This window comes from Geotrypetes seraphini, chromosome 4, assembly GCF_902459505.1.
Source record: "Geotrypetes seraphini chromosome 4, aGeoSer1.1, whole genome shotgun sequence".
Classification (NCBI taxonomy): domain Eukaryota; kingdom Metazoa; phylum Chordata; class Amphibia; order Gymnophiona; family Dermophiidae; genus Geotrypetes; species Geotrypetes seraphini.
The window spans coordinates 103529264-103544980 of record NC_047087.1 but is presented as its reverse complement, the minus strand read 5'-3'; the positions used below and the strand labels follow the sequence as shown (position 1 = coordinate 103544980).

The following is a 15717-nucleotide window of genomic DNA, read 5'->3' as shown; positions in this document are numbered from 1 at the left end:
CTAGATTTTCCTTCGAGAATGCCTCATACTAAAATGAAAGGCGCAGTCCAATTGGGACTTTCACCGATGGACACTTCAACTCCTATGCGCCAGACACTACTTGACTTTACCGCCAGGACCCTTTAGGAAACTAGAGAGCGAGGCTCGCTAACGCTGGCACTTGGGGATTCGGTAGCAGCACCTGAGCTGGAAGTCTCACTATCGCCTCCAGCTCCCATAGTTCCTCCGTATCCTGTGGTCCAATCGCCTGAGAGTCAGAACCCCCCCCCCCCCGATACCGAAGAGGTTTTGGGTTTGTGTTCTTTGGAGGGTAACCAGGCGACAGGGGACCCTGCGGTGAACCCAACAAGAGCTGGAATATTATCCTCAGCTTCTTCAGAGGTTACCTTGCTGGACGTCTGGGGAGTTCTCCAAAGAATGGAAGGAACAGTATTGAAGACTGCCCAAGAAACATCAGAATTGGTGAATTGGTTAGGAAAATGGATTCTTTGTCTAAAACTGTGGAAAATGTTAAAGCTGACAATGAAGTTAAATTTCAATCAGTACATGAAAATATAAAGTTCCTGAAAACAGCAGTCAATAGTTTGGTTAAAGATAAATTGGTGGTTCATAGAAAAATCGAACAGTTAGAAAATTTTAATAGAAGATTAAATCTGCGTTTTTTTTAATTTTCCAAAGACTTTGGAAATATCAGCTGTAGAATTGTTTCGGAAGTACTTGACTCAAAGTTTAAACTTCTCTCCATTAAACAAAATTTATTATTTGCCTATAAAAAAAAACCTCTGGGAATGAAGTAGAGATTCAAAATCAGATCCAGCAAGTTCCTGCTACTATGGATTTAGATAATTTGTCAGCTATACTGGAGAATACTACAATAATTGAGGAAAGAGCAACATTGCTTGTGTCAACAAGATTTGAACTCTGTATTAAAAATTTATTTTTGGAAATCTCAAATTCCTTTTATGGGTCAACGTATATGGATTTTCCCCGATGTAAATAAAGAGACACAGTCAAGAAGGAAATCATTTCTAGTTATGAGACAAGAAGCTAAAGAAATTGGTGCAGTCTTCCAATTGATGTACCCATGCAAATGCCTTATCAAATATGCTGAACATTTGTGAGCCTTCCTAGACTTGAAGAAAATCTCCAGGGGATAATGGGAAGTAATTGGATATTGAGGGGCTTTTAAGCCGTTAATGCCTTTTCATTTATTTTCCCCCATCATTAAAGAGTTCCCACCCCCCAGTAATTGTTTGAGGTTTAAGGAGAAATTTTGGATTCCTAATATGTTAATATTATGTGATATATATTGTTTTCTTTCAATTTGCCTACACAAGTTGTTTTACTTGTATATCATGTTAATAATTATAAATAAATAAATTTTTTAAAAAAGACATGGGGGAAGCCTCTATTTGCTCTGGGTCAGTAGCATGACATGTTGCTACTCTTTGGATTTTGGCCAGGTACTAGTGACCTGGATTGGCCACCGTGAGAACGGGCTACTGGTGTCCCCCTTTTACTGCAGACCTGTTGGATTTCTCTTTGTTTTGCCACTGAATTGCCTCCATACTGTGAAACCTGTGAGGTGGCAGAGAAAAGAGGGGTACAGAGTTAAACCATTGCTTGCTTAACTAAGGGGTCCTTTTATTAAGGTGCACTAACCGATTTAGCGCGCGCTAAATGCTAAGGTGCCCATAGAATATAATGGATGCCTTCGCATTTAGCACACACTAAATCAGTTAGCGCACCTTAATAAAGGAACCCCCCCTAACCCTCAGATCTTACTTCTGGTGTTGAAGGGAGCTCTACCTCTCCTGTATTGTCCTTTCTTTTACTCTTGACTATATATTCATTCTGGATATTCTGGATATTCTGAAAATTAATACAGCAAAAACTAAAATTTTTTTTGCATCATAAGAACATAAGAAGTTGCCCCCGCTGAGTCAGACCAGAGGTCCATCCTGCTTAGCGGTCCGCTCCCGTGGCGGCCCATCAGGCCTAGTGCCTGAACAGTGATCCCTGATAAATTTTATAACTTACCTCTAATCCCATCCCTATAATCTACCTCTACTTTTATCTGTACCCCTCAATCCCTTTGTCTTCCAAGTACCTATCCAAAGCTTCTTTGAACCCCTGTAGCGTGCTCCTGTTTATCACATCCTCCGGTAGCGCGTTCCATGTATCCACCACCCTCTGTGTGAAAAAGAACTTCCTAGCGTTTGTTCTAAACTTCTCCCCTTTCAATTTCTCTGAGTGCCCCCTTGTACTTGTTGATCCCCTTAATTTGAAAAATCTGTCCCTGTCTATTTTTTCTATGCCCTTCATGATCTTGAAGGTTTCTATCATGTCTCCTCTAAGTCTCCGCTTTTACAACCATTGCTTTAAATGCCAAAGTCTATAGCATCCAGCCAACATAACGATACTTGGTGTAATTCTAGATCGAACTCTTACCATGAAAAATCAGGTTGACTCGTTGGTTCGAAAGGGTTTTTATACTCTGTGGAAATTAAGAACTATTAGAGCATATTTTGATATTAACTCCTTTCGACTGTTAGTTCAATCATTGGTCCTTAGTCAGCTGGATTATTGTAACATTGTTCATCTTGCTGGTGCTCAAAAAAATCTTCAAAGACTGCGCATAATTCAGAATGCAGCAGTTAGGCTGATGTTTGATTTAAAGAAGTATGACCATGTCACCGATTTCTATCGTCGATTGCATTGGCTTCCACTTGAAGCACGGGTTAAATTTAAGTTCGGCTGTATTTGTTTTAAGGCATTAACAGGTCTAATCCCAGAGTATTTTATGGAATCTTTCATTATTACAAATTCCAAACATTCTAGAAAGTCTCATTCACTCTTTTCGTTTCCTTCTGCAAAGGGATGCAAATATAAGAAATTCCAGGAATGATTGCTGTCCTTTCAGGCAGCTTCATGGATTAGGGATCTGACTCACATAGTTATACTTTCAAACTCGTATCAACAATTTTGACGTGCTTTAAAGACGCATCTTTTAATGGAATCTTTCGGAAGTTAGATATTGGATGTTTATTCATTTGTATTGCTAATCTCTGTGAACCGCATAGAACTTAATGGTATTTGCAGTATACAAGTGAGTTTTTATGTTATGTTATGTAAATCAGGTCACAGTCCATTTCTTTTTCTGTGTCAAGTTTGCCCTTTTCTTAAAAAGGCATGAAGCGGATTGAGGTCAGTGTTTTCCTCTGCATGTTTGACTTGACTGAAGTATTCATGTATGATTGCAACAAAACACATCTACCAGAAATAAACCAAAGTGCAGGAATCAAATACAGTCCTTGGAGTGTAAGGCAAAAAACAGAGGTGAAGAGAGAAGACTTCAATATTGATGCTTGGGAATGCAGGGTGGATCTTTGTATCCACTCTCTGAGACAACTAGGGTCCAGATGCACTAAGAGGATGGGTAAGACCATGTAGTACATGCCTGAGGCATCTGGTCTTATTGGGTGGACTGAGAGGTCTTCATCTGCTGATACTATCTTACTATGTAATATTAGAATGTCACTATTAAAATATCCATGTACTGATTACTGGATACCATAGCCCTGATTCTATAAAGTCCGCCTACAGTTAGGCATGGATATAATGCCAACTTAATTGAGTAATAGGCTTAATCGACGCTGATATTGGCACTCAACACCTCAAAATCAGCTTTAATTGGACTTACACTTCCCCCTCCCCATTCGTGGTTTCCGCATTCACGATTTCACATAATCACAATTTTTTTGGGGGGAGGGGAAAAAAACCAAACCCATATTTTAGCCTTCCCCCTGGCATCCCAGCCTTACCTGGTGGTCTAGTGGGCTTTCGGGGCAGGAGCAATCTTCCTATACTCCTGCCCCGTGTAGATCGCCAATAGGAAATGGCTGTGGGGAGTTCCCGTCGTAGTCTCAAGAGACTGTGGGAACTCCCCACAGCCATTTCCTATTGGCGATCTACACAGAGCAGGAGCGTAGGAAGATCACTCCTGCCCTGAAAGCCCGCTAGACCACCAGGTAAGGCTGGGATGCCGGAGGAAGGCGGGAGGGAGGCGAAGGTGGGTCAGAGCCGGATATTCGCAATATTTCCCTATTTGCGGTCCGGCTCTGCCCCTATCCCCCGCGAATAATGAGGGAGATGTGTAATTGATAGTTAGGCACCTATCTTGAAAAACTTAGTTCTATAAAAAGGAGGTGCCTAGCCCAAAGCATCTACACTAAAAGTGGGCATGGTTAGGGCTGCATTATGAGCATGTTTTTGAGTAAGGTGCCTCTTTGTGAATTAGGTGCTGTTAGGCTCCAATGTCGGCACCTAACTTTAGGAGAAGAAAACCCTGGTATAAATATGGTGTGCTTAAATGTTAGGACGCTGAGCCCTGCCTAAGCATGCTTAGGGAAAACTAAGCGTGATTCCATAATGGACGCTTACATTTTTTTAGAATCGGTGCCCATATGTCTACAAAACTACCTTAACATGAAAACCACTTTGGTTGTTAACAGAAAGTCAGAAGAACTGATCAGGGGATGGCCCAATGGCTTGGGTGCTAAATACTATTAACTGATACAGTATATGGAAGGCTTCCATCTCAATTCCCAAATCAGGTCTTCTGCTCTCTAGATTGGTTGAGGCTAGGGAAGCTGCAGAGGCAGAGTTCACTACTCCTAGGAGCCTTGGTCTTCACTCCCAGTCCTTGAGGGCTGTCAATGGGTCAGGCTTTCAAAATATCCTTAATGAATACGCATGAAGGATATTTGAATGTCTACTATGTCCATTGTAGGCAAATCTCTGTCATGCACATTCATTGGAGATAACCTAAAAAAATCTGTCTTTTTGGCAGCTCATAAGGACTGGGAGTGAGGACCAAGGCCATAGAGAGAAGGGTCACAGTCACTACTTAAAGATGATACCTGTTGTCTGACTTCAAGGCCTATGATTGCAGGTTTCTGGAATAATCCTTGGTGCATGGCCACTGAGCCAGGATCATCACTTTAATGATCAGACTAGGTACATTGTGGCAGGGTGGAATGATTCACGTTATCTATCTCCTGTCTGCTGGGCATGATGGATCTTTGGCCTGGCTAGTTTGAAATGTCTTCGGTTCCTATGATATAAGATAGGGGAAAATAATCCCCAGGTAATTTGAAGGCAAGTTCATGGTGCCGGATCTCAACCCTGGTTTGGATTCAGCTGGATGTATAAAGGAGTAGGCGGAAACTGCCAGGTTAAAAATGAGAAACTAGTTAGAATGGACATTAAACACAGTGATAAGGATAACAAGCTCTTTTCTCTTTTCTCTTCCACAGCCTCTGCAGCCTTCCAGAGAAGCCACCCCCGGAGCCTGTCAAAGGTTCGAGCCCCACTAGCTCCAACACAGACTCCAGAACTGTAGGAAACAAAATGGTTATCACTTACAGATATGTTCTGCATACATCAAACTTACACACCTGCACTGGACACGTGAATTTTTCATAAACGCAGCACATGAGTGAAAAACCACAGATGAAGCACATAGACTATTGCATAGCCATACCCACAGGATACACTTCTAAATGGTTCATCAACTCCAGATACCTCCTGTACTTTATTCCATTTGCCTTTCTGATACTAGAGTTAATTGTGTTTTTTTTATATATCTATCTATCTATCAGAACAACTCATAGGGCCTGTTTTACGAAGCCCCGAAGCCCATAGAGATTTAAAGAGCTTTAGGGCCGTTGTCATGTGGCAGCCGCTAGTGTGGCTTCGTAAAACAGGGGGATAATCTTGACACCATATCTATCATTAGGAGTGCAGAGCATGCTGGGATCTCTGTAGACACTCTTTGCACTTTCAGTGCAGCTCATTTTATTAAGAGGATCATGTGCTCAAGAAATGGAATTATTTATTCCAAGTGAAAATCACCTGGACATGAAATAGTGTTTCATTAGGGTTACCACCCTAATATCCCAGACCCCATATCATAAGGAACAAGCTAATCCAGTCCTGGTTTTAACCAATTAGAACTACAAGTCCATGCATGCAATAGAATAAAATCAGGACTGGATTAGCTTGTTCCTTATGACATGTTATTGGTAGAATTACTCCAGTTCCAGTTCTTTATTGTAATGCATGATCTGTCTGTAATAAACAGCATATCATCAAGGACTTATTAGCAGACTTAGACCCCGGACTAATGTGTATTACTAAATCCTGGAACTCCCAGAACGATACTTTTACTCAGAATGATCTCTACCCACAGGGTTTTAGCAGTTTATTATCTTTTAGAAATAACAAAAGGGGCGGTGGATTAGTACTGATTTTTAAATCATTTCTTAATGTACAATTACTTGATAAGGCCAGTAGCCCAGAATTAGAGTATCTGCTGGCATCTGTTAACAATGAGCTATTCTTATATCCTCTGGGTATTCTTCTCCTATATCGACCCCCAATTTCTTGGAATAGATCTTCCACCACTATTACCGATACTATAGCTAATGCTTAGTCAAATTTTACAGATTATTAGTGATAGGGGATATTAACTTGCATCTTGACAGAATTATGGAATGGAATACCCTTTAAGGGATCCTGATTCCTTCTAATCTTTTCGCAAAACTTTAAAAACAACCCTTTTTGCAAATCATTTTGGAAATTACTATTCTTAGTTTTTCTATCTTCAGATTTTGTTTCTTTTTTTTGTTTTATTACCTTATGTTGTTTTCTTTTTAATTCTTGTTAACCGAGTTGAGCTCCTCTTTTGGTGATGACCCAGTCTACAAATCCAAGTTTTAGTTTAGTTTAGTCAGTATAAGTGACAGTAGTAAAATAGTAATTTTGTTCCTTTTTATTTACTACACTGGTGGGCAAATTGCCTAGTCTAATACTCATTTCCTAGGGAAACCGAATCAGAGTCTTGGATTTCTCTATAATAATATGTGGTAAAAATGTGATCTATTGAATTCTAATTTTTTTCTTAGAACTAAGGGTCAACAAACAAATTGTAACTGAGACCTTGTATTGAACCAACTTAATACTTATGTGATTAGCTTTTCAGAGTTTTCCTTCCTTCATCAGTGAAGGAACAGCACAGTTACCTTAGATTTAAATATTACGGAGTCAGCTAGACTTAGGTTGTGTGTTGTTAGGTGCCATTGACTTGTGTTTGAGTTCTAGCAACTTAATTAATTATAGATCTAAAAAGAAATTGGTTTTGTGCTAGTTTGGCAAGGTCCTCCAGCGTCATCTCCATGGTTGTTTTCAACGTGTCCAGCCATCTGATTGAAGGTCGCCCTCTTTAGCTGGTTCCTTTGATTTTCCCATGATGTTCTTCTCCAAAAATCTTTCTCTTCTGATGGTGTGACCAAAATAAGACAGTCATAACTTCATCATTTGGGCTTCGAGAGACATAGATGGTCTACATATGTCAAATTCAGATCAGTAAAGGGATATGGAATTTGGTAGAAGTGACTGGGCTATCATGAGTTTTCCAGTACCAACTCTAGAAGGGAATGTCCCCAAATTGGGATCCTGCCTGAGAAGCACAGCATACCTGACCCATGTCAAGATACTGTCCTTACTTCTGAAGCGTATCATGTGGACAGACTTACTGTCTCCTGAGCACTGGCTAATTAAAATCTTAAATAGAGTTTATTTTACAATCTCTTTTGTATTCTTTCCAACCCAGTGAAAGCTGGAAAGAATTGTACAAAAAAGGCTGAGAATGCCTGACTATTTGCCTATCTGAGGGCAAAAAATTCTCAGAAAATTTAATGAAATGTGATGATTACAGATCATTGTGTTCATCCAACCCCATTATTTTAGGGGATTTTAACCTCCACCTAGACAACTCTGATTCCTCCTATACTAAAGATTTTTTACAGCTTTTATCCAATCTTACCCTTACTCCACATCCAACAAGACTTACCCACATAGGCAGCCACACTCTTGACCTCATCCTTTCATACGCTCACTTCCCTCACCAGCTGGTTAATCTCTTCTCACTGGACAGTGGAATGCTGCTTGGTTTGGGGAGGCCCAGGAACTCCACCCTAGCCCCACGGAATCCTACGGTGCAGACTCTCCCCAGCTCCCGACTCCCCACCTACCTCCTCCTGGTGCTGTACTTTTAAATCTTCTGGCAGCTGCTGCGCAGCGTCAGCGAGCATTCCTGCCCCCGGAAGTAGAATGAAGTGCTCCAGGGCAGGCTTGCTTGCTGACATTGCGCAGCAGCTGCCAGAAGATTTAAAAATTAGAACACCAAGAAGAGGACGGGCACCAATCAAGAGACCACCAATCTTTGGAGAGGCCATGGCCCCTGTGGCCTCCCCCGTTCTGATGCCTATGCTACCATATTAACCCCTCAAGTTTCTCAACCATCATCTCTAGAAATCTACAAATTCACTCCTGACTCCTTATTGCACACTCCAACCTCAGCCTCAACACATTCCACCAGTTATCTCTGGATGATCAAGTTATGATCTTCATAGCTCCACTTACCCTCTCAATAGCACACCCAAATTCAGAGATCCATGTTACTTAGAACACTACTCTCTTACCCACCACAAGGCAGCTTTGTCAGGCTGAGCGCAAATGGCGATGTTCTCCTAACCCTTCCACAAAGAACATCTTGAATAGTATTGCCGCCTCCTACAATTCAGTTCTCACTACTACCAAAAGGAGCTACTACTCCAACAAAATTATCAAAGCCCCCACCTCTGCTGTCCTATACAAAATTATCAAGTCCCTCACTACCCCCAAAATCCAGTTAGACATTAAGCCATCTCACCTTTCCTCTCAAGACCTTGCTACTTATTTTGAAACCAAAATTAATGGCCTTCTCAACCTCAGACACCTACAGCTCTACCATGTGACTGTCTCTCTGCTTTTAACCTACTATTTCTCTCTTCTCTTGCTACTATAGTAAACTCTATGAAACTTTGTACTTTACCCTGTGACCCAGTCCAAACATTCATTGTGAAAAATCCATCTTTATCCTTAATCCCTTCCTGCTATCCATGATCTCCTCCAGCCTCTCCAGAGGCTATGTTCCTTCAGCATGGAAGTCTGTTGTTATTCATCCCAAAATCAAAGATCCTTCTAATTCACTCTCTTCTTGCTCTAATTTCAGACCTGTAGCTAACCTTTCATTCTTCTCTAATATTGTTGAAACAATAGTACTTACTCATCTTCAAGACTTCCTGGACAAAGCCCAGATCCTACACCCTAATCAAACAGGACTTAGAGCACACCATAACACAAGAATTGCCCAATTACCATGAATACAAAACCATTCTCCTTTCTTTCTATTGACCTCTCTGCTGCAGATACTTTTTTTTTTTTTTTTTTAACAGAAAGGGTGGTAAATGTGTAGAATAGTCTCCTGGTAGAGGCGATAGAGACAAACACTATGTCTGAATTCAAGAAAGCGTGGGACAGGCACATAGGATCTCATAGAGAGAGGAGGTTTTAGTGGATGCTGTAGATGGACAGACTAGGTGGGCCATTTGGCCTTTATCTGCTGCCATGCTTCTATATGATCTTGTACATCACTTGGTCCTGTTATCTCAATTACAAGACATAGATATAAAAAATTCTGCTTTTGTTTGGTTCAATTCATACATCACAAATCACTCCAATACAGTCCATATAGATCGTACCTCATTTTTGTCATTTACTCTGGCATCCAGAGTTCCTCACTTGTCCCCACTCTTATCAACATCTACTTGGTCCCCCTAAATGAACTTTGTTCTTCCTATCATTACTGATTGCCTACTAGTGGAATTATATATATAATGAGGAAATTAACCAACTTGTTCCATTATTCCATTATTTAGAATCTTTAATGATGTTAAGAGTCAGGAAGCCCCATCTCTATCCTTTTTAGGGGTTGAAATTATAGTCTTACACAAGGAATTAAAGGACCCTTTGCTACCCAGTGCTCAACATTGATCATAACATTTTATCAACAATTTTAAATTTTTGAAAAGAAACTACATTGGAGCATCTTAGTGGCATAGCCAGACAGCCTATTTTGGGTGAATCTGATCCCAAAGTGGGTAGACATGATGTTTTCTCTCTGTTGCTCCTCCCCCTGCTCTCTACCTCCTGGTATCATCCAACTCAAATATAAATAACTTTGATGTTGGAAGGTCTCTTCCAAAAGTAACCAGAAATCCCTTTTACCAAGCTTGACAGCCAGCATCAACATTCTTAAGCAGCCAGTGCCAGCATCCCACATGTGCTCATTTTTCAGACATGTGCTGGATGCTAGCCATTGGGGGGACATGGGGTAGAACACCCCCTCCTTTGGCTGGAGCACACCCCGCTTCCAGGCACCTCGAGGGTGCTGGAGTGGTCATGGTCTGTAGTTCATCTCCACATGGTTGTTGGCTCTGCTGGTCCATCATCCTAGAACAGGAAGTTCATATCAGAGGGGGCAGGGGTTGGCAAAGCCAATGGCTGCATACAGGCAGATTTCAGACCCATGACTGCTCCAGCACCCCTGAGCTCCCTGCACCCGGAGAAGACTACCCCCGCTCCGTCCTTGGTATGCCACTGGTGCTAGCATTGGTGGCTCAGGGACACTGTCACTGACTGCTGAACTTTGTAGAAGGGAGTTCTAGCAGCTTTTGGAGGAGGTTGGGCTTGGAGATACCTGCCAGTTACAGTAATGATCAGGGCTACTGTTAGACATGCTGGGGTCAAAGGCAGAAATTAGAGAGGGCCTTTTCTATTTACTGATCTCTCCACCTGCCATTATTACAACATACTAACATGCCCTCACCAAATACAGAATACGGGATCACAAATTAGAAATAAAAATATGTAGATTAAAATTCAACTGGGAAATCCAGGAAGTTAAACTCAACACTGGAGAAATAAAAACAGAAATGCATTTCCTTTTGTACTGAACACAATATAAAGACATCTGCCCTGCACATTTCCCATTTCAATTAATAAATTTAAAATAAAATACTTTTTCTTCCTACATTTGTTGTTATTTTTCCAACATGTTGGTCCCAGTTTCTCTTTTCTGGTTTCCTGTCTGTCTTCTGCTAGTTCTCTTTCCAGTCACTGCTGTTCATTTGTCTTTTCTTCTCTTTCCTGCCTTGTTCTATTCCCTTACTATACCTGTCTTCTGACAGTGATCTTTTGCATTTAGCTCTTTCTTTCCTTTTCTTCTTTTGTGCCTCTCTATCAACTCAGTTTTCACCCTCTTTCTCACACTTGTCCTTCTTTTAACTTTTCACCTACCTATAAACTGGTGGTACCCTTGCAATATGAAACTGACTTGGGTGCAATGAACCATACCCTTGATAGCTGAACTAATGTTGCTGTCTTGGTAATCTAAAGTCAGATTGAGGCAGCCAGAAAGGCAGAAGTGGCAGAAATTACACCTCGAGTTCCAGAGCTTGAGACAAACCAGGCAGAGAAGACTGCCATACAGCGAGGAGAGTTCTGGTTATCAGAATTGGGACATCAGCCCTGTGCGCCCTGATTAGGGACAGAACTATCCATGCTACTAATCATTCTGTACTCCGTAGTTATTAGGACGATTGTATGAGTATATTTCCTCTTTTCTCCTTGAAACCACATGGAGAATAATTTTATAACATTGTTATAAAAAAACAAGATATATACCTGGGTGCCTTTAGAAAATTACTTTGAGGCATATATAATTATTTATCTGCATATTCCGGGAGGAATAGATGCATACGTTTGCATATTATAAATAGCATTAATGTTTATATTTATTGGTTCTTGATATACTGCCTTGCATACATGCCAGTCTCATTCTTGCTCTGCCTGTTCTCTACTCCCAAGAATGCCTAGATGTAACATTCCATATCAGTAGGCACTAAGGGGCTGATTCTATAAAGGATGCCTAACTTAATTGGCTAAATACCCTTAATAGCCTCAGTAACTGAGAAAAAAAATTGAATTGGGCGAGAGGTGCCTATCTGATTCTATAAAAGATAGATGCCTATTGCATGTCGCATAGTGGCGCCTAATGCTTAAGTAGGCGTTTCTATAGGCTGAGCGTGATTTAGGTGCCACTAAGCGTGAGTCTCCAAAAACTCAGGTGCCTGAAATGTAGGCCCTTAAAACCCTGGCCTACATTTCAGGTGCCTAAGTTTTTATATTGGCACTGCTAGCTGCGATTTTGTAAATGGCACCTAAGTGTGATTGACATGGCTGGCACCATTTTTCTAGGCACCATTTATAGAATCGGCCCCTATGTTTCTGTGTATTTACTTTCCACACATTTACTGTATATTCCCCAGGTGATTTTCTAAGAGCCTAGTTGAACAGGTAAACACTGCTCTATATGCACATGTAGTTTATAAAAGTACCCCCTTCATATGTTACTTTGGCAACATTTTCAGACTTTTGTCATGCCAATAAATTTTCCTGGAGGAGGGAGAGAACAGCAACTGTGGTTTCTCCCTTCTCTTTCAACTTCCTCCTTCCTGGTGCTTTTCCCATGTCATAGAGGTGGCAGGTAAGAGCTTTGTTATGCTTCTAGCTGTCAGGAAGAGGATCCGAATGAAGGATCATGTTGTGATCGAGCTTTGCAATTTATTTCAGTGGATTCAGTGGCTATGAACTGCAGGGCTTTGGATGGTTACTCAATTCTTCTTCTCCTCTGAAGGATGAATTTGCATCTGAGTGTCACACCTTTCTTTACAAAAAAAAGGACATGAAGATAACCATATAAATTCACCTGCTTATCTTCATAATGCAGCAGAGCTTTTGAATATTACCATTGGTATTTTCTAGGTGCAATTGAGCACAGCCGCTGTCACCAAATGTGTGCTAGGGATGTGTTATTTCCCTCTGAAGATGAGCAATAGCTTATGGTGGCTACTCAAACTAGTACACATCTCATAAAGTGAGTATGACTAGGCCTCTTTTCTTCAATGTCCCCCCTCCTTGTTTTAAAACTGGATAGAAGAAAACTAATACATGGAGCTGGTTGTCAGCAATGAAGGATAAGGTAGGGGAGCAACTGGCCTCCAGGAGAGAAGGTTTAAGGATAGTTGAAAGGTCCAGAACAAGAAAAGGAAACACACACACTCATGACTTCTATTGTGTCTTGTATTCTACTTGTATTCTCTTTTTTCTTTACCATTGAGCAAAGGCTGTGGTTGAAAGAGTAAGTCAAAAAAGGTTTGTTTTTTAACCATCAGTCTTATGTGTCAGTCAGTGAGAGGAATTATCTACTGAAAGAATGGAGTGAGCAAGGGGACAAGCAACTATGTATGCTGAATGTAGAAGAAATATGAGAGAGGTGATAGTCTGGGTAGGACTACCAGACAGAAGAACAGGGGTTTGTAGAAAAGAGTGCAGACAACAGGAAGTAGGCCGAATATAGTGGTCTCAAACTTGCAGCCCGGGGGCCACATGTGGCCCACCATGTACTATTTTGAGGCCCTCGATGTATTTATTATAATCACAAAAGTAGGATAAAACAGTTTCTTGATCATATGTCTCTTTAGTTATAAATGACAATATTATTATTAAGACTTAGCCAAAAAGAAAGATTTATAAACTATAAAGAGTTTTACCTCATGCAGAATTGTCATTTCTTTAATAAGACAAGTACGTTTCAATTACGATCTCTCTGTTACCTGGAGCAATCCATATGGCATGCCGCAAGAGTCACTACTATCCCCATTGCTTTTCAATGTCTACATGTCTTCACTAGGTGCGCAATTGTCCCAGCTGGGGTTAAAATTATTTAGCTACGCAGATGACTTCACGATCATTATCCCATTTACTAACTCTTTCTCGGAAATCACTCCCAAAGCAACAGAAGTACTAAATTTGATGGAGCAATGGATGACAGAATTCAGATTAAAACTTAACTCAGAAAAAACAAAATTTTTTGTAGCTTCGCCACACCCGCTTGATACCAAAACATCACTATGCATCAAAAACTCAGTTATCCAATTCAATCCACTATGAAGATACTAGGTGTAACACTGGACCAGAGCCTAACTATGAAAGACCAGGTGGACTCCATAATCAAAAAGGGTTTCTTCACTCTCTGGAAGCTTCGGTCCATTAGAGCATATTTTGATGTGTCATCATTCAGAATTCTGGTACAATCCCTCATACTGAGTCAACTTGATTACCGTAACATCGCCTACTTGGCAATTTCCCTGAAGAATACACAGCGACTATAATTAGTGCAAAATACAGCGATCAGACTGATCCTCGGATTGAAGAAGTTCGGCCATGTTACTCCTTCCTACCGACTTCTGCATTGGCTGCCGATGGAGGCACGTGTGAAGTTCAAGTTTGGTTGTTTCTGTTACAAGGTACTATTCGGTTTAGCCCCTAAATTACATTACATTAGGGATTTCTATTCCTCCATTACCTTGCAGTTCAAAACATAACTGACCTTTTCTCTTTCTCAGCCAACAGATATAAGAGAGGTTCACACTCAAATTTTGTCTCCCCTCCGGTTAGAGGATGTAAATTCAAAAGGCATCATCAACATCTCCTCTCACACCAGGTAGCATTTTGGGGTAAAGATCTAGAACAATTGCTTACGTCTACTACTTATGGGGAATTTAAGAAATGCCTAAAAACATATCTGTTCCTAAAGTACTTAGGCAACTAACCTCATCCCACAATAACTGATCCCTAGAGTTGTTAATTACTAGTTTTTAACTTTGTTAAATCCACTCAACTTGTAGCATCTTTCAATCAATGTTAACCGGCAGAACATTGTTAAATCCATTCAATCTGTAACATCTTCTAATTATTGTAAACCACATAGAACTTCACGGTCCTGCGGTATATAAACTGTTATATTATTATTATTATTAACTATTTTTTTCTGAGGCCCTCCAAGTACCTACAAATCTAAAATGTAGCCCTGCAAAGGGTTTGAGTTTGAAACCACTGGTCTAATACAGATATTAGGTAAAGAGTGAGAATGAAGGGGGGGAGGGGGAAGGGGAGAAGGGGGAAAAAGAAGATAAAGAGAGATTAACAAGAGGCTGGAGAGATCCCAGACATTCCAGGAAAGATCCTTTAGACATGTGGGAAGTAATTTTATAATAAGGCACCTGATGTAAGAAGGTAACTAGGTACCTATTTAGGCACAGTGGTATAGCCAGACAGCCAATTTTGGGTGGGACTGAGCCTAAAGTGAGCATCTCTGTCTCTTTCTCTGGCTTCCCACTCCCCCTGCAGCCCATATAGCCTCTCTCTTCACTTCCTTCTCACCCCCCAACCTGTGCAGATTCTCTTCCCCCTTCCCCCCAACCCATTCAGCCTCTCTTTTTTCCCCCTTCCCACCCTCCCAGCTCATGCAGCCTCTCTTTCCACTCCCCAGCCCATGCAGCCTCTCTCTTTCCCTCCCTTCCCACTCCACAGCCCTTGCAGTCTCTCTCTTTCTCTCCCTTCCCACCCCTCCCAGCCCATGTAGCCTCTCTCTTTCCCTCTCTTCCTACTCCCCCAGCCCATTTAGCATCTTCAGGTCGCCATTAGCGGGTTCTACATGCTACCTGTACTGACCTGGAATCCTTCCCTCTGACACAAAATGCAAACGTTTCAGAGAAAAGGATCCAGGTCAGTTGCTGGCAGCATATAAGAACTGCTGCTGGCGGCCTGTGGCTGCTGGGTGAGCAGCCTGAGCCCAAACAGGGTGGATCAGGTCCACCCCATGGCCATGTCCCTACTTAGGCACCTATGTGTCTTTGTAAAATACTA

At 41.2% G+C, this 15717-nt stretch overlaps 1 protein-coding gene across 2 annotated transcripts in view; it reads left to right on the top strand.

Moving 5' to 3' along the window:
• POPDC2 (popeye domain containing 2) overlaps nucleotides 1-10978 on the top strand; it is a 44467-nt gene extending 33489 nt beyond the window's left edge. For both annotated transcript variants that reach the window (XM_033940688.1, XM_033940689.1), the window contains exon 4: nucleotides 5319-10978. Coding sequence is in view for 1 of the 2 variants with exons in the window: in XM_033940689.1 (XP_033796580.1) it covers nucleotides 5319-5404 (86 nt within the window). In the remaining variant the exon portion in view is untranslated. The remainder of the gene's footprint in view (nucleotides 1-5318) is intronic.
• Nucleotides 10979-15717: the final 4739 nt, after the last annotated feature.